Raw genomic sequence first — 26567 nt, 5'->3', positions numbered from 1 at the left:
AATAGTGCAAACAGAACTCTAACACTTTTACTGGCAAGAATTTCTCTCTGCTGTGACATGGGAAGCAGGAGGCCTTTCGCCTTGCATGTTATAGACTTATGTGAATGTTTACGTTTATGATAATATATAAGCAAGTGCGCTGTCATTAGAAAAATAGGAGCAAGGGACAGCGGTCTCCAAGGGAGCATTCTGTTCTTCAAGCAGTTGGGAATTGCTGATGTCACTCATTTACCATGTGTGTTTGTGTGGGTATAGGTTTTCAAGCATGTTTCATAACGTCCATATTTTGAAATACACAGGAATAAACAATGACCCAGCAGGCACTATGGTGGGCCAAGCCTGGGGTTGGAAGCATTTTGCTAGGTCTGGGTCTCCCTGACCTGTGAGCTGTCCTGCCGTGGCTGTCTCTCAGCTTGGGTGAGCCTCACTTTCCACATCTGTGACAGGATTGTGGCTGCACCTGTCATAAAAGGTTAGAATAAGATTCATTTATTTATTTGAAAGTCAGAGTTATAGAGAGAGAGAGAGACGGTGAGAGATCTTCCAACTGCTACTTCACTCCCCAGATGGCCACAAATACCAGGGCCAGGCCAGACTGAAGCCAGGAGCCAGGAGCTTCTTCCAGGTGCCCCATGTGAGTGCAGGGGCCCAAGCACTTGGGCCATCTTCTGCTGCTTTCCCTGGTGCATTATCAGGGAGCTGGATTGGAAGCAGAGGAGCCAGCCCTCAAACCGGCACCCATATAGGATTAGGGCGCAGCAGATGGCGGCTTAACCCACAATGCCACAGTGCTGGCCCCTAGATTTAGAAGATTTAGAAGCTGTATAAAGTGTGGGAAGACTCTTTAAATCTGGGGGACCTGCTCCTCAGAGGCAAAGGATCAGTACCTAAGGTGTGATTTCCCCAATGCCTAGTGAGGCAAGACCTGAAGGTGCTGTGACCACAATGGGAGGAGTGGCTTCGTCTACCTCCCAGTGGTGTCTTTTCCCAGTGCTGCTGAGGTCTCCAGAAGCCGAAGCCAGGGTGCTTGTGTCCCCACTGCTCTTGCAGCTTGGCTATTTGGAATAATGAGGACAGTGTTTTATTTACTGAACAAAGCACTTAGGCAGTGCCTGCTATTTGCCAGGTACTGTTCCAAGTGCTTGATAAATATTTACTCATTTAAAACTCCTCCAACCCTGAGATAGTCATTGTTTGTGTGCTCATTTCATGTGGATGGAAATGGAGCCTCAGAGAGGTCAAGCCACTTGCCGAGGTCACGCAATGCATGAAGGAGTCCATCCATGCTTTCTTCCTTTGCGCCTTCCCCTCCCTGCTCCTCTTGCCCCATCAATGTGGTCCTAGCATTCCTTGGGGCAGCTGATCTATTCAGGGGCGTGAAATGTAAGCTTTGATATGAACTCTCTGGACTGCTGGTCCTGACTGGGTGGCTTCCATTCCAGTTTTCTGGCTGACTTTGGTAACATGGCTGAGTGGGGATGGGCTGGGGAATCCCAACAGCACTCAGTGATTTGCCGCTGGCTAGCTGTGTGCCTTCGGGCAGGCTACTTCCCTCCTCGGATCTTCACATGGAGTTTTCTGAGGGTTACCTGTGCTTGTTATGCCAGAGCCTGGCACCACACTGGGCAGGCAGTTGGTGCCTCATTAGGTTTCTTTTCCCCACATCTTTGTCTAAAGCAGTGAACTTAGGCTTGGGGATTGAGAGGTGGCAAAAGCTGGATGCCTGTCTCCATGGAGTCCACAGATTGGCCTAGGGGCGACTGGGGAACTTTCTAGATTAGGCATCTATGAACCTGACTTTTACCTTGGCCACCTTGGACAAATTTCCTTGCCCCTTTTCTGCCCTTTTGTCAGCTGTTAATGGAGCCCATCTTCTCATCTGTCTTGATTTGTCATATGTGGATCCGAGCCAGCCTGTGCCCCAGGGGCCAGTGCTGCAGCAGGTGGGTACAGCATGTGTCACTTCTCCCTTGAAGCCATGTTGGTCAGCAGTCCCCATGGCTCCCTCACTGTGGAACTCTGGGGAGGCCTCTCTGCTCTGTCCTGCCAGCTGCAGCCAATCAGTCTGAGAGTGATAGATGTGGGAGGTGAGAAATGAGAGGCTGCTCCTTGTTGTGTACGTGACTCTGCAGCTCTATGCCGCGGGAGCTGCAGTTGCCATCCTTTGGCCTTAAACTTCCTCTTATTTCAGAGAAGGGTGTGTGTGTGTGTGTGTGTGTGTGTGTGTGTGTGTGTGTGTGTGTGTAGGCTGCCTGTGTGCTTTGCAGGGGCAAGGCGAATGGGGCAGGGGCGGCGAGATGTCACTGAGAAGTGGGTGGGGACAGGAGCTGCCAGAGAGCTTCGATGTCTCACAGCCTCCTGAGGCAGTGGGTTTTTGGCGGGAAGGCAGGAGGCCAAGACGTGAAACAGTCCTTCCTGCTCCCCTCTCTGCCTCCCTGGATCAGTGCCATGGGGTGGGAGGCAGCTCCATCTTCTCCAGTTTAAGATCCTCATAAAGGGCGTTCATATCCTGTAATTACACAGATGAGCTGTACTTAGCAGGCACATTTAAAAGAAGGGGGACGCAAAACGAGACCTGTTGTAATCGAGTGACCTTTCCTGGGCCAGTTCAAGGCTTCCGACGGGGAATCTGTGGTTTTAGTTCTTCTCTGCCTCTCCCACAGATTTGCATAGGTATTTCCAGATTCCACAGCGCTTTGGGAAGTTGTGGAGACTCTCTTTGAAAGTTAGGCCTATTATGAGTTCCTCAGCAATTATTAGGGTTCATTTCAGTAACAGTTGGCTCCTTGTGAGCATGAGGCAGAAGGAGAAAGACCAAACAAGAAAATGGTCCACAGTCTGCCTGCCTTTAAAACACAATGAGGAGGAAAGCCATTTCCTTTTGGGCGCCTGGTGCTATCAGATTCATGGTGCCTATTGTCCACAGATGGCCACCAGCATCTCCCAGATGCTTGCCCTGGATTGCCTCAGTGCCTGTTCAACAGCCTAGCTCCTCTCCCCACCACAGTAGGGAGTTTAATTTGGAAGCAACGTCATTGTTCCTCCTTCAAATGCCACAGCTGATGTTGACAATCATTTTCCCCTCCCAACCTGTCCTGGGGGCCCTTGTGGCTGGAATATCTCTTTTTCCTTCATCATTAGTTTTTGGGACATAGCAGAGTTGGCTGGTGAGAGAGGTGGCAGAGAGAACATTTCTGGGCTAAACCTATGAACCCCTCAAGACAAAAGTGATGATGACCTTGGAGGTGTTTCCTTCCATCCTTCACTCTGTGGAGCTCCAAAACTCATTGTCAGTCATTCATTTGGATCTGATGTTCAGTAAGAATAGGAGGCTGAAATCCCGGGTCCAAAAGAGCCATTGAGGGAAAGAAAACAGCCTGAAGGGAAACCACTAGCACTTGAGATGCTGTCTGCCACTCTGCTGAGCATGGCGCCCAACCACATCTCAGCTCTCCCCAGCCCTGTGGGGTTGGTGCTGTGGAGGGCTGAGGGCATTAGACTCAGTGTGTCCAAAGTCACGTAACTCGGGAGTGGCCAAGTTAAGATTTGAACCCAGGTGCACCCCAAAGCCACTGCCTTAAACCACAAAATCATAAAGTAGCTCATGACCCTACAAAGGGTGGTATCCTTGAACCTGGATTTAGATAAGCCAAGAGGAAAAGGAAGAGAATTCTGGGCAAGGGGAATAGCAGGTACAATCAAGAGCCTGGGAGAGGAATAAGAATGGCATGGGATAGGCCTGTAGGTTGTAAGTACCACAGGGCAGGCACATGTTCCCCAGAGCTGTCATTGTGTCTCCAAGTGCCTGAGCCAGTCCCTGGTGCATAGTAGACACTCAGTAAATATATATTGTCTGAATGAAGATACATAGTTACCTTCTCTATAGACTGTGAGTCTGGGGGCGAGGACTTACAGGTCTTTGGATTCTCTGTAATTCACTGGTGAACCAATAGTGCACGTTTGGCAAGTGTGTCCTGATGGAATGAATGAAGGAATGGGAAGTAAGGAGGGTGAGAGGCATTGGAATGCTGGGACCACACGGTAAAGGCACATCCTGGACTGTCTTCAGAGCTGGGACAAGGAGCTCCTATGTTCCCCTTGAGGTATATTTAAAGAGCCATCTCTTAAAACACCCTTGTGGGCTACAGAAACACAAGGAGGTGCCTAAAGCAACCAGAGTCAAGCACAGCTTAGAGATGGCTTTTCTGTAGGACTGGCCTCCACCTGGCCCCCTTGTCAGTGACTTCCTAGTTGGGGCAATCACACCATCACGACCAGAAAGAGAGCTGTAAAAACTGATGAATGGGAGGCGGGTGTGGTGGCAGATTTCCCCCAGTTCCTCAGCCCAGGAGTCCTCAATCAAGAATGCCCTCTCTTTCCAGGTGTTGGCTAAATTCGAGGTTTTAAGAAAGCCTGAGAGCCAGGAAGCATCCCCAGGAGAAGCCCTTCCTGTGGGCCGCTGGAACCTTCTGGTCCTAGAGGTGAAACTGAAACCTGCCCTGGACCTATGACCCGTGGCTTTGCTCCCAGCCTGCCTGTCGAGTTCCACAAGATGGGCTCCTTCCGCAGGCCCAGACCACGTTTCATGAGCTCTCCGGTGCTCAGCGACCTGCCGCGATTCCAGGCCGCCCGTCAGGCTCTACAGCTGAGCTCCAACTCAGCCTGGAACAGGTAAAGAAAGCAGCAGGTATGGGGGTGGAGGGCTGCCAGGGCTAGAGAGGGGCCGGGGACGCCTGCCGACTGGCTTGCTCCTGCCGCAGCTGGGATCTCTCTTCTTCTGGAAGGGGGTGATTAGAGGGCAAAGCATGAAGAGAGTGGTTTTCTTATCTCCAAGGCCTCTGCTAGCTTTCCGTGTCCTAGTAGCTGGGAAACAGACTTCTGGAGCCTCTGTCCTATGCAGTTGGGCAGCTGGATTGGAATTTAGGGTTAGAGATCATGTTTATTAGTGACACCCCAGACTTTCAGACTGTTCCACGGTGGAGTCCTATATGAGGGCTCTTCAAAAACTTCATGGAAATTGTGTATATGATGAAAAAACCCTGCCTGGATTTCAAAGTTATTTTGCAGCAAAATAAGCCTTTTTTTCTTTTTTTTTTCCCATTTTCCCACAAACTTTTTCAAGTACCCTTGTGTGTCTTTTCTGGCCAAATAGATAGTAGGTGAGTTGAGATTACCTGTGTATCTGTGAGCAGCATCAAACAGGGATTATGAGAACCTGTGAGCCACCAATGCTTGGGAGAGGAGCTGCTGTAAGCGTCTGGCTGACCTCGTCACCAAGCCTCGAGCAGAGACTGCATCACTGCTGTGTTTTATATACTCTTGTGGCTCTTTTTCAAATGTATGCAGACTCTGTAGGATCCTTCTTTTCCAGATTACTGAATTCTTTGTAGTTGTGGACATTGTTGTAATTTTCCAATGAATGGAGCAGAGAAAGATGAGGATGGAGAGGGGGCGCTGAAATGTTTGGGTAGTCAGTGCATCTTTATACTTTAAAGGCCCGGAAGCCTTGATGTGGACAAGGTGGCAATCAGCTCTTTTGCTGTCATATTGGGCTGAGGTCCCTGAGGATGAAGGGTCTAACTGATGCCATAGGGGCCTGAGCCGCACACTGCACAGGGGTGAGAATGGGAGGGGCCACACCGGCTTGCCCACGGCAAATTCTTCCAATGAAAGTGCTGTTGGAAAGGCATGCAATTACCATTTTGCGTTAGCCCCAGACCTCCAACCTGCCCTGTGAAGACAGTGGTCTCTTAGGAGGGAGAACTCTTGGCCCAGGTCAGCTCCCACTTGATGTACATTCCATTTCTGGACTCTTCCAGTCCTTGAGGTGCTGGCTCCACAGTTTCCTGTGAGCAGCTCTGACTGCCTGCTCCTTTTAGGTGCCAGTAGGACTGCCAGGGAGGAAGACCTGCTGGCTTGTGAGATAGCAGTGGCTACTTTTGAGTCCTTTGCCTTTAACTCTTCCATCCCCTCCAAAGAAGGAAATTAGGGGTCCCCTGGATGGATGATGAGGCCATGTTTGTGCCAGACACAGGCTCTGCATCTCCCTTCAGTCCTGAGCTGCTAGCTGAAGTGGCCCCACAAGGCATATTCTCTAACCAGGGGTTGTTTGATTTCCCTGCAGTGTCCAGACTGCTGTGATCAACGTTTTCAAAGGGGGTGGCTTGCAAAGCAATGAGCTGTATACACTGAATGAAAACATCAGGTAAGTGGAAGACCTGGAGCTGTTTTCCCACCATGGGCCTGAGCAGGAACAGGCAGGACTACGCCACCAGGAGCTTTTCCTTATGTTTGCTTTTTCTCCTGCTTCATTCCTGTTGCTGTTTCTCTCAACTAGTAGATTGTCCTTGAGACTGCTGACTGACACAGGAATGGGTCACCCATTTGTTCATGTTCACAAGGGGCAAGGGCAGAGGTTTGGTGGAGAGTGGTGTTGTTTATTCTTTGCACATTTATTGTGCTCTGATTATTGGTGTCATGATAGGCAATTTGGCTAGTGGTTGGAACTGGCCTGTTTGGGATTTATTGCTGTTCTTTCTACTGAATGACTTCCCAACAAGTATCTAAGTGTCTCCCTGTTGGTCAGGCTCTGAGATCAAAGACAGATGAGGACCCTGTCCTCCTGGTGTTTATTTTCAGTCTGGGCGATAATGATTATTCAGCTAATCACACACATAGAATGTAAAAATGTGACTGTGACGCTGCTACAACACCGCAGGTGTGATGAAAGCATAAGTTAGCATGACTCGATCTTACCAAGGAAGCCAGGAACAGTGGGTAGGATGCCAGTGCTGTGATCTGAAGGATCAGTGGGAGTGAGCTGAGTGGAGAGGGCTCCAGGTGGTAGAAACCACAAGTGCCAAGATCCTCCAGTTGCCATGAGCAAGGAACTGAAAGAGGGCCCAGGTGCACAGAGCACTGGAGGTTGGGTTGTGGTACCCCTGGGTTTGTTTTGGTGAATGGAGGGTGGAAAGTCAGGCAGGGCTCAGAGCACCAGGATCTCCTAGGAACAGGAGGTTGAACCATCAGGTCTTCTGATGCCCTTGTAGTCATCTCTCTCTGGGCGCTTTAAGTGCATAACATCAAGGTTATAGACCAAACCCTGGAGTAGGCTGAAAAATAAACAAGGCTGTTATTCAGGTCCTGTTTATTACATTTAGTTCAGGCCAGTGTTGAGAGTCAGTGGGGTGTTTTAGGAGTGCTGCTTTCATTAAAAGCTTTGGGGCTCCTAGATAAGCAGAGCTGTGTTAACTTTCTACCCATGTTCTTGAATTTCACTTCATAATCACAGAAATTTGGAAACAGACAAAAGAGGTCATCTAGTCCCTGGTTTTATTTCACAGAGGAGGAGACCATGGCCCCAGGAGTTGAGTGACAGGGCCAAAGCTGGGTCAGCTCTAAGAAGGAAGATATGGGCCTTTCCATGCAGGTTTTCAGCTCACAATAGAAGTATAAATAAATAAAAGAGTTTCTCAGGAATGTGCTAATTGTCCCTCCCTCCAGGAGACGATCCTGAAATTGTACTTAAAAGCTCTATTTGTGGGCAGCTAGGGAAAATACAGGCCCAGCCACACTGTTAGGGCAGCTCTGTTAGCCCCTGAGCTGCTAACAGCCTGCAGGTGCCAAGTTGGTTTTCTAAGTGGGAGAAGCCGGCCTGGGTGTGTGGAGATGAGGTCTCACCCTTTGTGGCAAGGGAGTGAACACACGACACAGTTCCAGAGACAGCTCATGGTGTTTCTCAAGAAGAACTGGAAAATGAGATTTTTATGTGAAGTTTCCTGACTTTTAAATGTTGGTAAACACTCCAGATTTCATCAAACATTGGTGCAGGCCAAACAAAACACATCTGTGGACTGAATGTTATTACTAGGCCAGCCTTAGCGTGCATGGAGGAGGTACCGTAGGGAGGTGGGGGTGGGGATGGGGGTGCAGAGTCCCAGGCACCTCTGGGGACCTTTCTTGTACATCTACATATTCATCTCTCTTCACTTTGTTAGGAGTCGTTTACAAATGAGAAAGTCATGGGTAAGAGAAACGAAATAACCTGCCCGAGGTCGCCCAGCTATAAACAGTGGAGTCAGGATTTGAACTCCTATCTGACCTAGACACCTGTGCTGTCTGCTCTGGCTACTGTGGCAAATACCTTAAACTGGATAGCTGAAACCTCACTGCTCTGGAGGCTGCAAAGTCCAAGGTCAAGACATCGACCAATGCGTCTCCTGGCTGAGGGCCCTCTTCCTGCCTTGTAGGTGGCCACCATCTCTGCGGGTGTTCACACAACCTCTTTGTATAGATGAGGATGGCAGCGAGCAAGCTCTCTGGCATCCCTTCTTGTAAGGACACTGATCTCATCATGAGGGCCCCATTATTGAACCCTAATCACCTTGAAAAGACCTCATCTCTAAATACCACCAAATTGGGGACTGCTGCTTTGACCTGTAATTTGGCGGAACTCAGAATAACATCCCTGCCTTTCACAGTGCTGCACACGATGCTGCAGTGTGAGGGAGAAAGTCTTACAATGAGAGGAGGGGAAGCTGATGGCTCTGAAGCTGATCTGCCTTTGTTCCTTCTGTTAGGCCTCTGGGAGCCGGTCTCTTCCTGTGCTCTGTGATTATCAACACCCCTCCTGAGAAGCAGGCTGTGCTCCCAACCGTCCTTTCCAGGGTTGGGCTTGGGCTCCCATTGGATGCTCCTCTCTGTTTTGAGCAATTTGAGGAACGTAGCTATGCTTGGGTTTGAAGCTATTTGCTCAGAGGTGAATTGAGCCCAGATTAAGCCAATGCTCTCAAGTTTGGGAGCCCGTGTTTCTGTGCTCCCCATCTCCTGAGCCTCTTTAACACAGGGTTAGAGGGAAGACAGGCTCTCCTATCACTGAGACTCAGATATAGCTGAGAACGAGAAATACATCCCGAGCATTTATGTGACCTGGATGTCCCAAGCTGAGTGAGTGAGCTGACCCTCATGTGCTCCCACATCTGCAAGTGCCTGTGGGGGAATAAACACAGCTGCCCTTGGTTCTGTCTCTGAAGCACAAGATGGGCATGCTGCCCTTTTTTACACTCAGGCAGACCCTGGGTTTTGATTTTTTATTTTGAAAGACCTGTTTGCAGAAGAGATCTGTGAGCTCAACAGGACTTAGGCATGAGGGTGGGAGAGAAGGCTAAGTTGTTCTCATCCCCATTTGGTTTTCTTTTCTGAATCACTTGGGCCATCTTCCACTGTTTTCCCTTGTGCATCAGCAGAAAGCTGAATTGAGAGTGGAGCAACTGGGACCTGAACTGGTGCTGATATGGGATGCAGGTGTCACAGATGGTGGCTTAATTTGCTGTATCACAATACCAGACATTCATGCCCATTTTCCCACCAATTATGTCAGTCCCATTATGTGCCAGATGTTATCTGCTAGGTTCAGTAGAATTGACTTAACAGAGCAGATTCTGGATACAGAGAGACTGGGGATCAAGATAGCTAGCTCTGTGACTATGGGCAAGGTACTTCATTTTTCTGTTTTTCTTTTATACGTTGAGGATAACTATAATAACACCAGCTCCATATGGTTAGGAAGATTGCGATAATGCTGAAGTGTCCTTGGTACAGGATCTGATGCACAATAAATGTTTCATAAATGTTAGTCATTATTATTCTCGTTATTGTGAACACTTCAGGATGATAAAATGATAAATGATGGGTGAGTCCCACACATGAGAACACAGGACACTGTGATGAATTTCCCCATGCTCAGTACCCTATAAAGATTTCTCCATAGTTTGAATGAGGTAAGCTCACTTTGAACTAGTGAGTGTGCTTGGAATTGAAGTTGGGGCGAGGCTGAGTTCTTAAAAGAGGAGCCAGCTGTTTGTCCTTTCTGAAGAGAAAAGAACAAGAGGAAGTGACTGTCTCAGTCCTCTGTTTTACTCAAGCCAAATGGTAATGAACTTCTTGGTGCATTATCCAGGTTTGGCATCAAAGCCTACATCTGCTTCCCTCAGTTACCCATCCCAGCCAGCCCTGGCCATATTTCTCAGAGTGGAGTTAGTATGCATCTGAGAAATGTGAACTTATCCAAAGATCACCCGATGCCAAGGAAGACCAGAGAGGGAAATATAACTGAGACCTGTAATGGGGTCATTACAAATAATTGACTGTTTCTTCTAAGTTGTGTCATTGAAAATGATCTCTAAGTTTTAGCAGATGGACTTTGAAGTAGCCGTGAGGAAAAACTGGATTGATTATGGTCAGGATCTAAAACACAGTGTTTAATTCAGAGACAGATATCTCCATACATTAAGAATAAATGCACTGGGGCCAGCATTGTTGCATAGCAAGTTAAGCTGCTGCCTGCCGGTATCCACATGGGTGCCTATTTGAGTCCCGGCTGCTCCGCTTCCAATCTAGCTCCCTGCTAATGTACCTGGGAAAGCAGCAGAAAATGGCCCACATGGGTGACCTGGAAGAAGCTCCTGGTTCCTGGATTCAGCCTGGCCCAGCCCCAGCTGTTGCAGCCATTTGGGGAGTGAACCAGCAGATGGAAGCCCTCTCTCTCTCTCTGTCTCTCCCTCTCTCTCTCTCTCTGTAACTCTGCCTTTCAATTAAAATGAATCTTTCTAAAAAGGGGGAGGAATAAATCCATCAGTAATGTCAAATCTTAATATATCAGCCAATGTCTTTAAATAAAAGTCAAGGCAGGTGGATTGTTGATAGGAAAACCGTAAATCAGAATATTTTCCATTGGAAATGCTGTAGAAAAAAGAAGAGCCTTTATGTTATGATATCATGTAAGGAAAGAAAGTAACCTTTTAGAGTAGACATTTTCTGGCTGAATCCCCAGTCATCAAGGCTATAATCCTGGCTTCTCTGGATTCTGTGTGTCCCAGTTTGGGTGGATCCTGGGTGTCTTCTTGTTTGAATTCTCTGTGGGGCATTGAAGTGGTTTTCACCACCCCTGCTCTAGCCCCACCCCTGATGTGTGGGTGATATGGCAGTGGGGACAGGACTGGGTTAGAGGCTGGACTGCATGAGCCTTCCAAGAACGAGTGGCTAAGCTCTTTGACGTAGGAACACACTCTTCCTCAAGAGTCTGCAGCCAGCACTTCCAGGGATTTTATTAAAGGAACGTTTGTGGCATGCTCTGCTTTCTCCTGGGCCGTGTTCTGGGGTAGCCCTTTAGGCAAGTGGTCCTGCTCTGAGGGAGCTCATAGCAGAGTGAGAGCAAGGGGAACTGGGCAGGCGTGTTAAGTGGGGTCATGGCAGAATGCGGTATGATGGGACTGTGTGGAGGATGGGCATACAATTAGACTTTGGAGAAAATGATGCCTGAGTTGAAATCTGAAAGGGGAGCAGGCGGAGATCAGGTGGAAAAGGCAGCTGAGGCCGTGCCTCTTTAGCCAACAACCCCTGCATGCCCTGCGACTCCCTAGGACATTTTCTCTGCAGAAGTAAATGCTCAGAGAAGAGATTTCTGGAAGCCAGAGATGAGTGATCTGCAGCTGGCCGGAGGCAGGAAACGCACATTTTCCTTCTCCCTCCAACCACCCTGCTTCTGTTTTTGGCAGAGAGCGGGAAGAGTGAAGGAAACCCCAGAGACTGAAAGGAAAGAGAAAGTTCCAAGAACTGTGCTTCATCTCCAACAGGTCTGAGTTGAAACGTGTTCCTTCTGACTCAGTTGGCACCTGAAACCAGAAGGGAAACCCACTTCAGAGTTTTCTGTCTGCTTTACCCACTCTGTTGACTATGGTGGGTCCCACAGCTGGGGGAGGAGTCATGGAGAGAGGAGGAAGCCTGGAGCCTGCCCACAGGCTGCCAGAGTGGACCGGCCTGAGGCACAATTCCGTGAGATAACAACTATAGCACACACTTGCTTACCGGGTAGTTTGTGCCAGGCTGTGTTCCGAGTGCTTTATATAAGTCAATGCTTGTAAAATTTGCCACACCCCGATGAGATAGTACTGTGTGTTTTGGGATGAGGAAGTATGGGCACAGGGAGGTGGCGTACTTTGCGGGGAGTCACACAGCTGGAACGTGCCTGAGATGAGATTTGAACCCCAGACTTGTGTGTTCGGAAACCCTTTATGTGCAGGCTGCAAGAGGCATGCAGAACTGGCGCTATCCGGATCTAGGCCCAGTGTCTCTGGGCATAGTCTCGCTGGAAGATCATGAGTTAGGTACAGGCATTATTCTCCAAGGACCATACTTTGGGAGGGAGGGGTTTAAGGTGAGGTCTTCTCTTTGCCCAGATGTTTCTGCCTGGTTATGTGTTGGTGCCTTGTGCCTGCTACAGTTGAGAAAGAGACTTGACGTGGGCAGGGTGGGTGGCAGGGAACTGGCCCATCAGAAACCTGTGACAGGGTTAGCCTTGTGGTGTTTGGTTGAAATGTTGTTTAGAAATGGGGACATGTTGCTTGAAGGTGCAGATTTCTGTCCTCTTGGAAAGTTCTGGCCATGCTGGATCCACACATGGGCATGTAACTGGGCAGGGGAGCTGAGGCCCAGTGCTGACTTTAGAGGAGTTTGTCTCAGCTGTCCTGGTTTATATGCACCTGCGTCATTCACTCAGCATAGTGGCCTGCCCCTGTAGGCCCGGGAGTGGGGGTGTGGCAGGGAGGCACTGCCTAATGTTCAGGTTGGCCTCATTAGAGCCAGGATATACCAGTGTGCTGCCCTGGCATCAGCCTTTTCCACGGGGTGAGGATAAATCCCTACCTGGGGGGATTGTTGGAGAATTCCACATGCCGTGTGTGTACTGCTTAGTGTGTGCCACATGATTGGTAGCTCAATAAATGCCCTCTGTTGGTTTCTTCCTCGTTTCTCACCAGCCCCACTGCCACCCACTGGGGCACAGACACCAGAGGCGAGAGCACTAGCATTTCACCTGGGTCAGGGGAAACCCCTCTGATAGGCTCCCATGGAGTGCACCGAAGGGGCAAAGGGCGTTTCCACATCTTGAAACATGTCCTATTGCACAGAGTGAGTGATCTTCAGAGAACTGAGCAAGCGGCATGATGGCACCGATGAGGTTTGGCCTGGGGCTCAGTACCTGGGAGGACTGTCATGGTTCCTGGATCTTGGGGCAGCCTTTGTGCATCCCATGGATGGGCTGGGGCAGAGGGTGTGGGTCCTTGGGGGAACTTGGGGCAAATCACAGAAATATTTAATTGACGCATCTATCCTGACTCATCCTGTTAAACGGCAGCCCCTGACTACAAGCTGCCTCCTCATTCTTCACCTTACCTGGAAGAGAGCTGGGGCCATGACAGGGGCTTTGCTGCCTTGAGTCTTTTCCTGTTTGTAGGGGGAGGCTGTGGCTCATTTCCAGGGTGATGTCTCTATGTTACTTCTTTTATTTTTTAAGGTTTATTTATTTATTTGAAGGCAGAATTACAGAGAGGCAGAGGCAGAGATAGAGATAGAGAGGTCTTCCATGTGCTAGTTCACTCCCCAGATGGCTGCAATGGCTGGAGTTGCACCGATCTGAATCCAAGAGCCAGGAGTTTCTTCTTTGTCTTCCACACAGGTGCAGGGTCCAAGTACTTGGGCCATCTTATATTGCTTTCCCAGGCCATAGCAGAGAGCTCGATCATAAGTGGAGTGCTGTCCATATGGGATGCTGGCACTGCAGGTGGCGGCTTTGCTCACTACGCCACAGTGCTAGCCCCATCACTTCTTTTTTTTAAATAAAGTTTTATTTATTTATTTATTTGAGAGGCAGAGAAGAGAGAGAGAGAGAAGGGGGAGAAAGGAAGACAGAAAAGGGGAGGGGAGAGGAGGGGAGGGGAGAGGAAGGGAGGGAAGGGTAGAGGAGGGAGGAGAGGAGGGGAGGAGAGGAAGGGAGGAGAGGAGGGGAGGAGAGGAGGGGAGAGAGAAGTTTATTGCTGGTTCACTCTCCAAATGCCCACAATAGCCAGAGCTGGGGCAGGTCAAAACCAGGAGCCCAGAACACCATTTGGATCTCCCATGTAGATGGCAGGGACTCAATTACTTGATCCATCACATGTTGCCTCCAGGGTGCATATTAATGCAAGCTGGAGCAGAAGTGGAAGTGGGAGTTGAACCCAGGCACTCTAATATGGGCTACAGGCTTTCCAAACTGTGGCTTAACTTCTGCACCACACCTACCCCTTTCTACATCACTTCTGTTCTTGCCTGCCCTGCCTGCTGTCCCTGAGCCTCTCGCTGGCTCAAATGAGGCTTTGGAAGTGCCTGTTTAACCTCAAAGCCTACAGAAGTGGGATGTTGTGTTGAAGGCATGAGGAGTGAGATTGCAGGCTCAAGTAAAAGCAGGAAATCCCATCAACAGGGCTGATACCTCAGCTGGTCAGCCTGGGAGGGAGGAGGGTGAGATCACATAGACCAGGGGACAGTTCTCCATTTTTTCCCCTAGTGTGAGTGATTCTGGCTTCTGGTTGAATTTCATGCCCTGTTTCCCTTTTGGTTGGGCCCCAAGTAAGCGTTGCCTTCCCATTACTCTAGCTCCGCAGCTTCCTTCTCTGTCTGGTTCAGTGGCTCATGGTGGTTGTTAGCAGCAGAATTCTGTTTCCCAGTGAAACCAGGCCTGAAAGTCCAACAGGTGAAGCAGATGGAGCAGGGCCTCATAGGCTGAGCTGTTGCTTTCATGTCAGTCTCCAAGTCATTTGACCACACATGGTCTGACCTTAATATCCTACCCTGTTCAGGAGTTTCCCCTGGAAACTTCATAGAAGATGCTGAGGAGCAGCAGAGGAGAGACCTGGGGAATGTGGGCTTTTGATTCCCATAGACCTGGTAAAATCCTGGTGGCTCATGTTTGCTGGGCCTTGCATGTGCCAGGGCTATTCTAGAAACTTCCCAAGAATGAACTCATTTCGCCCTTGCAGTAGTCCTATGAAGCAGGATCTGTATCGTCTCCTTGTTCTGGTTGGGGAAGTGGAAATGTGAAGGGCTGGTGAGTTTGCTGAGGTTCTTGCTCCTATCACAATCACTACAAAGCCACTGGCATAGTTCAGACCCAGGCAGCTGCCTGCCGCACCTTGTGCTCAGCAAGATACCTCTCACCTCTGGCCTGTGCTGGCACAGGTCTGTTTCCTTGTGTATAGAAAGCCCAGCTGTTACTACCTTGCAGTTTTTTTGTTTGTTTGTTTGTTTGTTTTTTTTGACAGGCAGAGTGGACAGTGAGAGAGAGAGACAGAGAGAAAGGTCTTCCTTTGCCGTTGGTTCACCCTCCAATGGCCGCCGCAGCCGACACGCTGCAGCCGGCGCACCGCGCTGATCCGATGGCAGGAGCCAGGTACTTATCCTGGTCTCCCATGGGGTGCAGGGCCCAAGCACTTGGGCCATCCTCCACTGCACTCCCTGGCCACAGCGGAGAACTGGCCTGGAAGAGGGGCAACCGGGACAGAATCCGGTGCCCCGACCGGGACTAGAACCCGGTGTGCCGGTGCCGCAAGGCGGAGGATTAGCCAAGTGAGCCGCGGTGCCGGCCCACCTTGCAGTTTTGTGTCAGTCTGAAATGCAGAAGCACAGACATTGTCGACAGCAGTGGCAGGCACCTAGCAAGTGCTCCATAAACTGGAACTGGAAAAGGGCTAACTCCATCCCAGGAGTGATTGGTCTCCTACTTCTTATGTTTATTCTTCTCCCAACTAGTATCAGCAGGGAAGAAACCCTAGGAAAGAGTGGGAAAAAGAGAAGGGTGGCTGCTGGATTCTAGCCTTCAAGCTTTGTAGGAACATCCATCCTAGGTATTGGGAATCAGGTCTTCATCTTTCTGGCACCTGGGGAGCCATAAATCCTGGTTCTCAGTAAAAGGTCATGACTTGATGACTCCATGGCTCCCTGTTCTCTAAGAGTTGGATTTTCTTTTTGGTGAGTAGGGAGCATGTGGGACATTTTCTTCCAAGTCCCACCGGTGATGGCAAGTCAAGAAGATTAGAGGTTTTCGATTGCACCTTTCCCCATAGGCCAAGTGCAAGCAGTAATAGCACAGGGAGTAGAGGCAGACTATAGAAGATGTGCACCATGACTCAGTTGCAGTCCTCCCCTACCCTGGCTGTGGCTGGCACTACTCCTGGACCTCCAGCCCGGGCCCCTTTCCTCTCCTCACCATGTTCTAAGTTACAAAGGGTTGCAGATTGACAGGTGGAAACAGGTCTGGACTTTCAGGTTCCCAGGACTTGCAGGATTTGCTGGCACCTCTACACTTACTGCTGTCACGCTCCCGCCCAGGGACTCAGATTCCTTCTCTGGCTTCAGGTTATCCTGCTGCCACAACCTTGGTGCTTATTGTTCATTTGGGAATCTTTTTAAGAATTGTTTTTGAATAGGATTATATTTACATGGTTCAAAAATGTAAACCTATCGTGAGATATAAAGTGGAGAGCCTTCCACCTCTCTGCCTCAGAATCCTAGTTCCTGTTCCTCAAAGACAAGTAGTGGTGCTTTAAGGAGCATTCTTCCAGAGTTTCTGTGTGCAATACAAGGACCCTATTGGAGACACAGCCAACTGTGTGGCCCACTTACCCTGAGGTCTTTGAGCTGGTCTGAGAGGATGGCAGGGATTCTGTAGGATGGTATCTCCATCCAACTTCAGAAAGTAATGTTGGCTAAAGAATTTTGTTGCCCTACTGAATTTTAAGCAGTGGCTTCCACTTCTCCAATCCCTTACTTGAAGAGATGAAGAAGATGATATACAACCTATTGTTTTATATTTGCTACTTCAAAATGCACATGTGCCTTTGAAAATCAAGCTACCATACTTGTACATTTCAGCTCAAAGGACCTAGTTACTGGAAACCAAATCATGTAGCTAATATAGACTTGAACAGGAAGCTGTAAGAGCAGAATGACAAATGAACTTGTTGGTATTATTTAAATACTCTGCTATGTCTTTTTTTTTAACTTAATATGACTTAGATCTCTTCCTATCATTACTTAGAGCACTTGTCTACTTCCTTTAGTCTTTTTACTGTTGTATAGAATTGTATTCTGTGGATGAACACTAATTCCTTATTAGTGCTTTTTTGGTGCATATTTTCATTGATTCCTATATTTTGTTGCCAGTGAAAACCTCTGCGTATAAGCAGTGACCTTCTCTGGCTCATAACAGGCTCAGACAGAATAAGACACAATTTTGTAAGGGTCAGGGCAGCACAGCTTCCAGAGTTGCCTACACAGGACAGTAGAATCTTGCCTTAAATTATCAGCTGGGGTCTTTTCTGCTCAGGTACACCTGGTGGGGAGAGTTTTCAACTTGGAGTTTGATAAAAGGACTACTGTGTGGCTCTCCTACCGTACCTGGTTCTATCTGGTACATTTGAAGTATGTAAGTCCAGCATTTGTGTCTGTCTGTTCTTAGTGAAGAACTAATGGTCAGCCTTTCCAGCGTGCTGCAAGGCACCTCTTTATAGAGACTGCTCTGTAATCCTGTCCATCACCATCTTGTCATCCCTGAGACGGCTGCTTCTGGCTTTAGCGTCCTTTTGGCTAAGTCTTTGTCTTGGTTCTGCATCAAGTCTGCTCCTTTATCTGCTGATTCTTCCAAACGCTGTGTCTTCCAGCAATGCACTGCAGGATTCTGGCCTCAGCTGTGGCCTGCAGCAAACTGGGCTGCACTAGAAGATGCTGTGTGTTCGCCTCACTGTCAGATGCTGTCTCTTTTCTCCCTAGACAGGGAGAGAGGAGACCTTGTGGGTTCCCGCTTGATGGAGCCTTACAGTGTTTCCTGAGAACCACTGTGAAATGCCCCAGGGAGTCACACCTTGTTTAACCGCATTCACCATGGTTTCCTCAGCATAGCTCCCTCTTCTGTGTTGTTCCAGGAGCATGTGCCTCATTTTTGACCTGGGACATCTCCCCCTCCCCTGACCTCTTCCTCCCCTGCTACCTCTTCATGACACAGTGTTTTCCCAGCCTGGGTTCCTTGGGACCTGGGTTCATCACCTGCTTTGATCTCAGGACCTTGTCAGTCCCTCAGCATTGTGAGGATCCAAGACACCCTTGGGAAGCACCCTGAGACACCCATTATGAAGACTTGTTCTACCACTTTTGCATGAAGCCTGGCTTTTCCATCTGTGATTCCCAGTAAGGCTTTGTTAGAAGGTGTTTCTTCTTGCCACAGGCAGAAGCAGGGAGCATGCAGATTCTTCACCTCTTTCTGTTTCAAAACCTCTGTCTACTTGGGGCTGCCCACCAGGTTGCTGTCTACCTGCCTGCCTTCCTTCAGAGTTACAGAGAGAGAGGGAGAGACAGAGATCTTCCATCTGCTGATTCACTCTCCAAATGGCTGCAACAGTTGTGACTGGGTCAGGCTGAAGCCTGGAGCCTGAAACTCCATCTGGTTCCCCCACATGGGTGTCAAGAGCCCAATTCCTTGGACCATATTCTAGTGCCTTCCCAGACACATCTTCAGGGAGCTGAATTGGAAGTGGAGCAGCCAGGACTTGAACCCATGCTCATGTAGCATGCTGATGTCATAAGTGTGGTTTAACCCAATGAGCCACACACTGGCATTTCTCTTCCTCTGTCTCCATCCTGTTGTATCTGTTTTCAGCATGTAATGATCTCTGACTGTAACCTCTGGTTTATCCTTCAGGGTTGTGTGCGAACGTGCTCTGGGGAGAGTTGATACCCAGCAAAGATTGGCAAAAGCTTCAGTATTGGCTCCTTAATAGCCACAGCTGGTGGAATGAGTAAATGAAATCTGAAGTCCCTAGGGGACTCCCTGGAGGAGGGAGCCAGTTATTCCTGTTTTTAGCTCCCTCACCTTGTCTGGATCAAATTAAAGATGGAACAGAAGGGATGGTCCCATTATGTGTCTTTTTTTTTCTTCTGGGACCTAAGAGTCTTGGGAATTATCTTGTAAGGGCTTCTAGTCCCGGGCTCCCTATTCCACCCACCTCCAGGAATAGAGACTGGATGAGAGTGGAGACTCCGTCTGTCTTGTTCATTTGTGTATTGTGGGTGTGAGAACAATTGTTGCAGTGGAAGGCAGCTCAGTACACGTCTGTGTCCAGGGTCAAGAAAATCTGTTTTCTCAGGGTTGGTTTTGCAGCCTGGCCAATGAGCTGATACCTGTGATGCTGGCATCCCATATGGGCAGCAGTCCCAACTGCAGCTGCTCCACTTCCCAGCTCCCTGCTAATGGCCTAGGAAAAGCAGTGGAGGAGAGCCTAAGTGTGTGGGCCCCTACCACTCATGTGTGAGACCCGGATGGAGTTCCTAGCTCCCGTTTTGGCCTGGCTCAGTCTTGGCCATTATGGCCACCTGGGGAGTGAACCAGGGGATGGAATCTCTCTCTCTCTCTCAAATACAAATAAATAAATTAAAAAAAAAAAAAGTCTGATTTCTCTCTGCTGTGGTTCCCTGTGAAGAATGCTTAGTCCTTTGGGCATGGGTGGTAAGAGCTCACAAACCATAGCCCCTAGCTGAATGTCTTGATAGATTAGAGGACAGAGACAGTGGGGTTGGGGAAAGATGCATTGAATTTGCGGGGTGTCCTGGTTCAAGTCTTAGCTGTGGCACTGATGTGTTTCAGAACCTCTCTGAGCCTCCATTTCGTTATTTGTGGAGGAGGCATGAGAATTGCCCCCTGTCATACACATGCTTTACAGTTCATGAGTGAAGAAGGTCTGACAAACGTGCTTTAAATGAGGAAGTGCTCTGTGGATATGGAGGATTGCAGGATGGGAGTCTTCCTCCTTGCTTTTTCCTGCTTCACCGAAAGCCAGGTGCCCTTGCCAGCCACGGCCAACTCTTAGAATCAGATTTCCTGTGACCACACTCTTCAGATGTTCACTTTTGCAAAGTGATCAAAAGGAGCAGAGCTCCTAGGGTGCCCATCCTTGCAGTTCTCTGACAACCTTAGCAGGTGGGGGTGCCACCAGGACCTAGGAAAGTACACTCCCACCTGCGCCTCTGGGGAGCTGTGCCTGTGAATGGGTCCCCATGATGTGTACCATCGAGGGCTGCCTGACCATGTTTCTCTCTCCCCAGGCGGCTACTGAGGAGTGAACTTGGATCCTTCATTACAGACTACTTCCAGGTAAGCTGTGTGCGTCTGAACTTCCAGCACTATCATGCTTGTGGATCCATGTGTCTAAAGGAATGGCCAATTCAGTCCCTTAGCATTAATTCAGCACCCAAAATCACATACGCTGAGTTCCTACTCTGTGCCAAGTACCAAAGTGCAGCAGCTGCAGGAGGTCTACCAGTGAGGCGTGGTCCTTGCAGGTAACACAGAGAATAGTCCTGTGCCACAGTTTTTGGCTTTTTGGTCTCAGGACCCCCTTATGTTCTAGAAAATTATTGCTTGTTTGAATTTTGTTGACCCATCTTCACCACGTTAGAAATTAAACCTGAAGGACCAGTGCAGTGGTGTAGTGAGTTAAGCCACCGCCTGAAACGCAAGCATCCCATATATGTGCCAGTTTTAAGTCCCAGCTGCTCCACTTTTGATCCAGCTCCCTGCTAAGGAGCCTGGGAAAGCAGCCAAGGATGGCCAAAGTTCTTGGGCCCTGCCACCCACAGGGGAGACCGGAAAAATTTCTGGGCTTCTGCTTTCAGCCTGGAACAGCCCTGGTCATTGCAGCCTTTTGAGGAGTGAACCAGTAGATGGAAGATCTCTCTCTCTCTCTTTCCCTCTGCCTCTCTGTAACTCTACCTTTCAAATAATTAAAATAAATCTTAAAAAAAAACTGAGATGCTTTAAAATATATTTTAATTCATTTAAGTAATAAACTTATTACTGAACAGAAAGATAAATAGCACTTTTATGAAAAATAAAATTTTCAGAATTAGAAAACTTAACAGAAAGAGCGGTCTTGCTTTATGTGTTTGTGAATCTCTGCATGGTCTGACTTGTCTGGCAGACAATGACAGTCTCTTAGCTGTGGCACATTCAGCCTCTTGTGATAAGGCACACAGCCTATTCCCTGGAAAACCCCACTGTGCTCTCATGGAAGATGTGAGCGTGCACTTGACAACTGACCTAACTAAAATATTTGCCTCACTTGGGTTTTCTGGTTGTATTGGACAGAGTACATTTAATGTACTAGAATAGTAAGACCACAATGATGCGATGAAGATGAGGACAATGATAGATATGGCAGATAAGCTGGGACTTTATAATGTAGTCAGCTGTGGGTAGACATTCACTTTGCTTGGTGTTATTGAGAAAATGTTTTGAAAGGTCGGTGGGATTCCTCCATGGGATCCCAGACCACACTTTGAGAACTGCTCTGAGGACATTTCCTGTGACCCTCCCCCAACATGAATTTTTTTTTTTTAATTTATTTGAAAGGCATAGAGTTACAGAGAGGCAGAGAGAGAGAAAGTGTTCCATCCATTTGTTCACTCCCCAAATGGCTGCAATAGCCAGAGCTGGGGCGATCCAAAGCCCTGAGCCAGGAGCTTTCTCCTCATCTCCCACATGGGTGCAGGGGCCCAAGGACATGGGCCATCTTCTGCTCTCCGAGGCCATAGCAGAGAAGTGGATAGGAAGTGGAGCAGCTGGGACTTGAACTGGCACCTATATGGGATGTAGGCACTACAGGTGGCAGCTTTACCCACTACACCACAGTGCCAACCCCGGTGGTGTTTTTTTTTTTTTTTTAATTTACACTTGATCTTAGCCAAAAGGCCGAGAAGTGATTTTTTTAAAAAGATTTATTTATTTATTTATTTAAAAGCAGAGTGACAGAAGGAGAGAAGGGAGACATGCGTGCGCACACACACATACAGAGAGAGAGAGAGAGAGAGAGAGGAGAGACACCTTCTATCTACTGTTTGATTTCCCAAATGCCCATGACAAACCAGAAGCCTGGAACTCCATCTGAGGGTTTCCCATGTGGTGACAGGGGCCCAGGCACTTGAGCCATTATCTGCGTGCCTCCCAGGGTGCACATTAGCAACAAGATAGATGGAAGGCACGAGTATCTCTGACTCAAAGCATTGCTCCCATGTGGATTGCAGGCCTCCCAAGTGGTGGCTTAACTCACCGCACCACGATGCCTGTGCCAGGTGTGTGCCTTTGAGCAAGTTGCTTTGCCTCTCCATGTTTGAGTTTCCTTTTCTGTAACGTGGGGATAACAGAACCTCATGTTATAGGGTTGCTGTGAGGACTGAACAACTTGTTATTTGTAAGATGCTTTCTGACAGGAGTAAGTGTTCATTATGTTTACATAGGGGCCTGAGTTATTCTCAAGTGAAATCCACCCCTTTTAATGGGAAGACACAGTAAACATGCATAGCATCTTGGCCACAGGTTGGGGATGTTGTAGAGCATATTTTTCAGACAGGTTAAAGAGATTTCAGGCTTTCTAAAGCAACACCAGACATCCCTTGACTACTTTTCTTTCCAAGATTCAAGAAGCTTAAACTTTTATGTGCACTTTAAGAGAATGACAAATATCAGTAATGAAGGTACCCTCTCCCCCAGCGTTCTCACACATGCGCACACACACACACACACACACACAGCAGAAACTGATTGCTCTAAAATGTCTGCTCAAAGCCAGACCCGGCAGAAGCCAGAAGCCTGGAATGCAGTTGGGTCATGGGTCCTGCTGCTTGGGAGGCAGCCCTAGCTCAGGCAGAGACAAACATAAAGATGAAGAAAGAGATAATTGGTCACAACTGTGAATCACTGTGGTTGCCCTTGACACCAAGGTCAGTCCCTGCCTTGCTCTTGTCTCTTGCTATTGATTGGTTTTTAAATCCAGCTATGGAGATGTGGTTTTTCAGTCAGCCCTGGAGGGACCTGCTTGGCTGGGCGGCCTCCCTTCTTGACATTTAAAAGAGACAGGGTTTGGTGTGGTTTCCATCGGGTTTAAATGTCAGTTGTCTCTCGGTGTTGGGGGCTACCCCTGGGATGGGCAAGGAGGGACATTTGGGTGGGGCCTTGTTGATCTGGGCAGCCCTGAGGTTTTTGGGGCGGTTAATACTGCTTACAAAGCATGCCAGACCTCAAAAACTAATAACCACTTGTCATTTCCTATCGGGAGGGTAATCAGAGAAGCTACTTGGTGAACCGTGAGCCTCTCTCTGAAGCTGTGGGTGGGGACTGGTTTTCAGAATTTTGAACCTGGGGTTTTCCTTATTTATTTAATGTGCTAGACTGGAAAGAAGGCTCTCTCAACTCTTGTTTTTTCATTTCATTTTTTTTCCCTTTGTAATGTCTCCAGTGGATTCAGAGTTATTTCTTTTTCTTTCTTTCTCTTTCCTCCTTTTTCTTCTCTCTCCTCCCTCCCTTCCCTCATTTCTTCCTCTTTTTCCCCCTCTCTCTTCCTTCTTCCCCTGCTTTCTTCCTCTCTTTCTCCCCACTCCTTCCCTTCATTCCTCCTTTTTCTCTCCCTTCCTTCATTTCTCTCTTCTCTCCACCCCCCCCCCCACTGGTTCCTTCAGAGTCCCTAGCACATAGTAGATGCTCAGTAAGTGTTCATTGGACAGGAGGAGGGATTGTCTACCACATATGAGGAAAATAATTTTAGGGGACACACAGATGGCATTGAATAACATTAGAGTTGAGGGTTACAAAGTATTTCCCTTTTTTATTTTCCTTTAGTTCTTATACTTGCGCCACAGAGTCTTGGATTGTGCCATTGTATCTTTTACTATTCCCCAGGACTTGGCAGTCTCCCTGGTTTAAGAAAGTGTGGCAAGCCTTAAACTTAATGTCTTTAGCTAGAGACCCTGTCTAGTTAGGATTTCATAATACTGTTTTGTTTCATCATTGAGTGATATTCTACTTATGGCAGATGTTGCTATAGTTTCCAATATAAACATATCTATGTTTTTAAACAGTGGATTTATTTAAGAAAAATAGTATACAAAGAATAGTATAGTTGGCGCTGCTATGGTCCCAATTGTGAAGGTGACTAGAGGAAGACTTGGGTTCAGACAGCTACGTGCCAGGCACAGCTTGAAAAAGAGCTGGTTCTGCAGCCTGATGGCCACGCCCAGGCATCCACATTCAACACCAACATCTGTCCCCCTCCTGGAACCTGGATCCTCAGGTCAGAACCCGCCACTTGCAAAGCCGTCTCTGCGGCTCTGCTTTTGCCAGGGAATGTTTTCATCGTGAGATCCAAAGAAAGAATATCCTCAGTGGGGAATAACAAGAATGACCTAAGGTGAGGCAGGGCAGGCAGGCAGGAAAATGGGCCTTATCCTATGTCTGTGCAAGCAGATGGTCTGTTTGGTCCACAGGAGCCTGGGGAGGTTTCCATAAGACTCTGGCCGGGAAAGTGCTGACATTTCCAGTATTGATTTTTCTTTTCCCTCTGTCTGTTTTAAGTTGTGCCTGGAAGGAAAATTGGGGTTTCCAGGAGGAGCTCTCTATCCTGGTGTCAGCTTTGAGGGATAATTGGTTCCTTGCAGCTTTTGAAGCTGATGATAAGAGATGTTCTGGAGGCCTAGCTAGGATCCTGAAGGTTGGGGTGTTTGAGGGAGGGGTTGCACATAGCACTTCCTGCTCTCATGTAGCCACTGGCTGCCTTTCCTCAAGTCCAGAAAGCTCAGTTCCTTTCTGTGGAACTAGACTTTTGCTTGATAGAGGAATTCAGCCAGGAGTCAATGGCTCGGAATGAGTTTGTACTAGGAAGAAAGGAAAGTTGGCCACCACCGCTGCTGAGGCTGTGTGTGTGTGTTCAGACTTATTGTTCCATTTTCTGATCATACCTACAACAGCCCCCTTAGGCAGCTTCCTGTAGCTCCTTCATTATTGGAGTGGTAAGGGCTGATGGCACATGGCAGAGAACTGAAGGCAGAGGCATATCTGGAGTGTCCTGGTCAAGCATAGAGTTTATTATTATTTAAAGATTTATTCTGATTTATGTGAAAGGCAGAGTGACAGAGAGAAGGAAGGACAGAGATCCTCACCCACTGGTTCACTCTCTGAATGGCCACAACAACTGGGACTGGGCCAGGCTGCAGCCAAGAGCCCAGAACTCCATTCTGAGTCTTCCACGTGGGTGGCAGGGGTGTAAGAACTGGACTATCTTCTGCTGCTCTCCCAGGCACCTCAGTAGGAAGCTGGACTGGAAGTGGAGCAACTAGGATCCAAACTGGGAATTTTGCATCGTAAGTGGTGGTTTAACCTGCCGTGCCACAACACTGGCTCTCAGCATGGAGTTTAAAGGTGAAGATGGTGCAGGGATGTAGATGTATCTACACAGGTAACATGTAGCAGTCGCATTAACTGAAGACCACAATGGGTGGCAAAGACTTAAAAATAGGTCCAGTGTAAATACACATTCTAGGATCAAAGACCGGCATTGTGAAAATTCATGGTAAACTGGGAAGAAGAAGAGGAAGAGTGTGAAGATAACTTGTGTGATTTCCAAACCCAAACTGAGTAGGGGAGAAAAGTGTCAGCTCTTCTTTGATTAGTGTAGGAGGGCTTCTGTGTTAGGCAGGACTTCCAAAGCAGAAGAAAGAGGCAATTGGGTGGATAGTGGGTAGTAAGGGGAATTGCACAGACTTTACCTTGAAGGTAAAACTGGGCCCAGTATCGAGAGTGGCTGCGAATGAGCAGAGGTAGGCTCTGACGAGATGACAAAGGGTAGGAGACAGAGTAATGCTTTTAGGCAAGAAGGTCTTGCATTTGGGGTTGGGCCAGGACAGAAAGGAAGTGTGTGTCATTGCTAAAGACTGGGGTACCTTTCTCTGAAGGGAGGAGAGAACTTCCACTTTGACCATGGCCTTGTCTAAAAATGATCAGAGTCAGTGAACTCAGGGGGCTTCCATAGCCTTGGCAACTCATGAAAAGAGCCTACGGTGATTACTGATGCCATAAACAAGAATGTCAATTTGTTAACAACAGGAGTCACTGTGCACTTACTCCTCATGTAGGATCTTTGTCCTTAGTGTGCTGTACATTGAGATCTAATGCTATAACTAGTACTCAAACAGTATTTTTCACTTTATGTTTCTGTGTGGGAGCAAACTGTTGAAATCTTTACTTAATGTATGCTAAACTGATCTTCTGTATATAAAGAGAATCGAAAATGAATCTTGATATGAATGGAAAGGGAGAGGGAGTGGGAAAGGGGAGGGTTGCGGGTTGGAGGGACGTTATGGGGGGGAAGCCATTGTAATCAATATTCTGTACTTTGGAAATTTATATTCATTAAATAAAAGTTAAAAAAAAAAAGACTGGGGTGACTGAGAAGCTCCTGTTGGCTGCTCTGAGATGACGGGGTGGTACTGAATTAGGGGCTGTGAGAAGAATGCCTGGATGTGGCAGGCTCTTGCTGTTGGCGCTGCCTGCCCATAGGCAGTTACCTTGCAGCAACTTTACTGTACTTAATCTCCTTGGCAATGACTTGAATCTTGTGCAATTATCTCGATCTTTTTATTGTAATTTTCTCATCCTTTATGAAGCTAAATGGAGAAGTGAGTGTTGAGACGGAAAACCACAGATCTTACTGTAATTGAGATAAAGATGAAAATCAATAGACATGCTGAAGGGACAGATCTGTATCCTCACTGGACTCAGGTTGTTGCACATTCAATTGTGAATGAAGGAGCACACAGGTATGAAATTCTGAAAATACATCACCCGAAGATTAGCTCCAAAGAGGAGGTGTCATTAGTGG

General features: G+C 48.1%; 1 protein-coding gene across 9 annotated transcripts in view; it reads left to right on the top strand.

Moving 5' to 3' along the window:
* The window catches only part of PRR5L (proline rich 5 like), a 203472-nt gene that overhangs the window by 100026 nt on the left and 76879 nt on the right, over positions 1–26567 (top strand). For all 9 annotated transcript variants that reach the window (XR_011387541.1, XM_070071463.1, XM_070071457.1 and 6 more), the window contains 3 exons: positions 4383–4671; positions 6125–6205; positions 19966–20014. Coding sequence is in view for 8 of the 9 variants with exons in the window: in XM_070071463.1 (XP_069927564.1) it covers positions 4508–4671; positions 6125–6205; positions 19966–20014 (294 nt within the window). In the remaining variant the exon portion in view is untranslated. The remainder of the gene's footprint in view (positions 1–4382; positions 4672–6124; positions 6206–19965; positions 20015–26567) is intronic.

Source organism: Oryctolagus cuniculus, chromosome 1, assembly GCF_964237555.1.
Source record: "Oryctolagus cuniculus chromosome 1, mOryCun1.1, whole genome shotgun sequence".
NCBI classification, from domain to species: domain Eukaryota; kingdom Metazoa; phylum Chordata; class Mammalia; order Lagomorpha; family Leporidae; genus Oryctolagus; species Oryctolagus cuniculus.
This window is presented reverse-complemented; position numbering and strand designations above follow the sequence as displayed.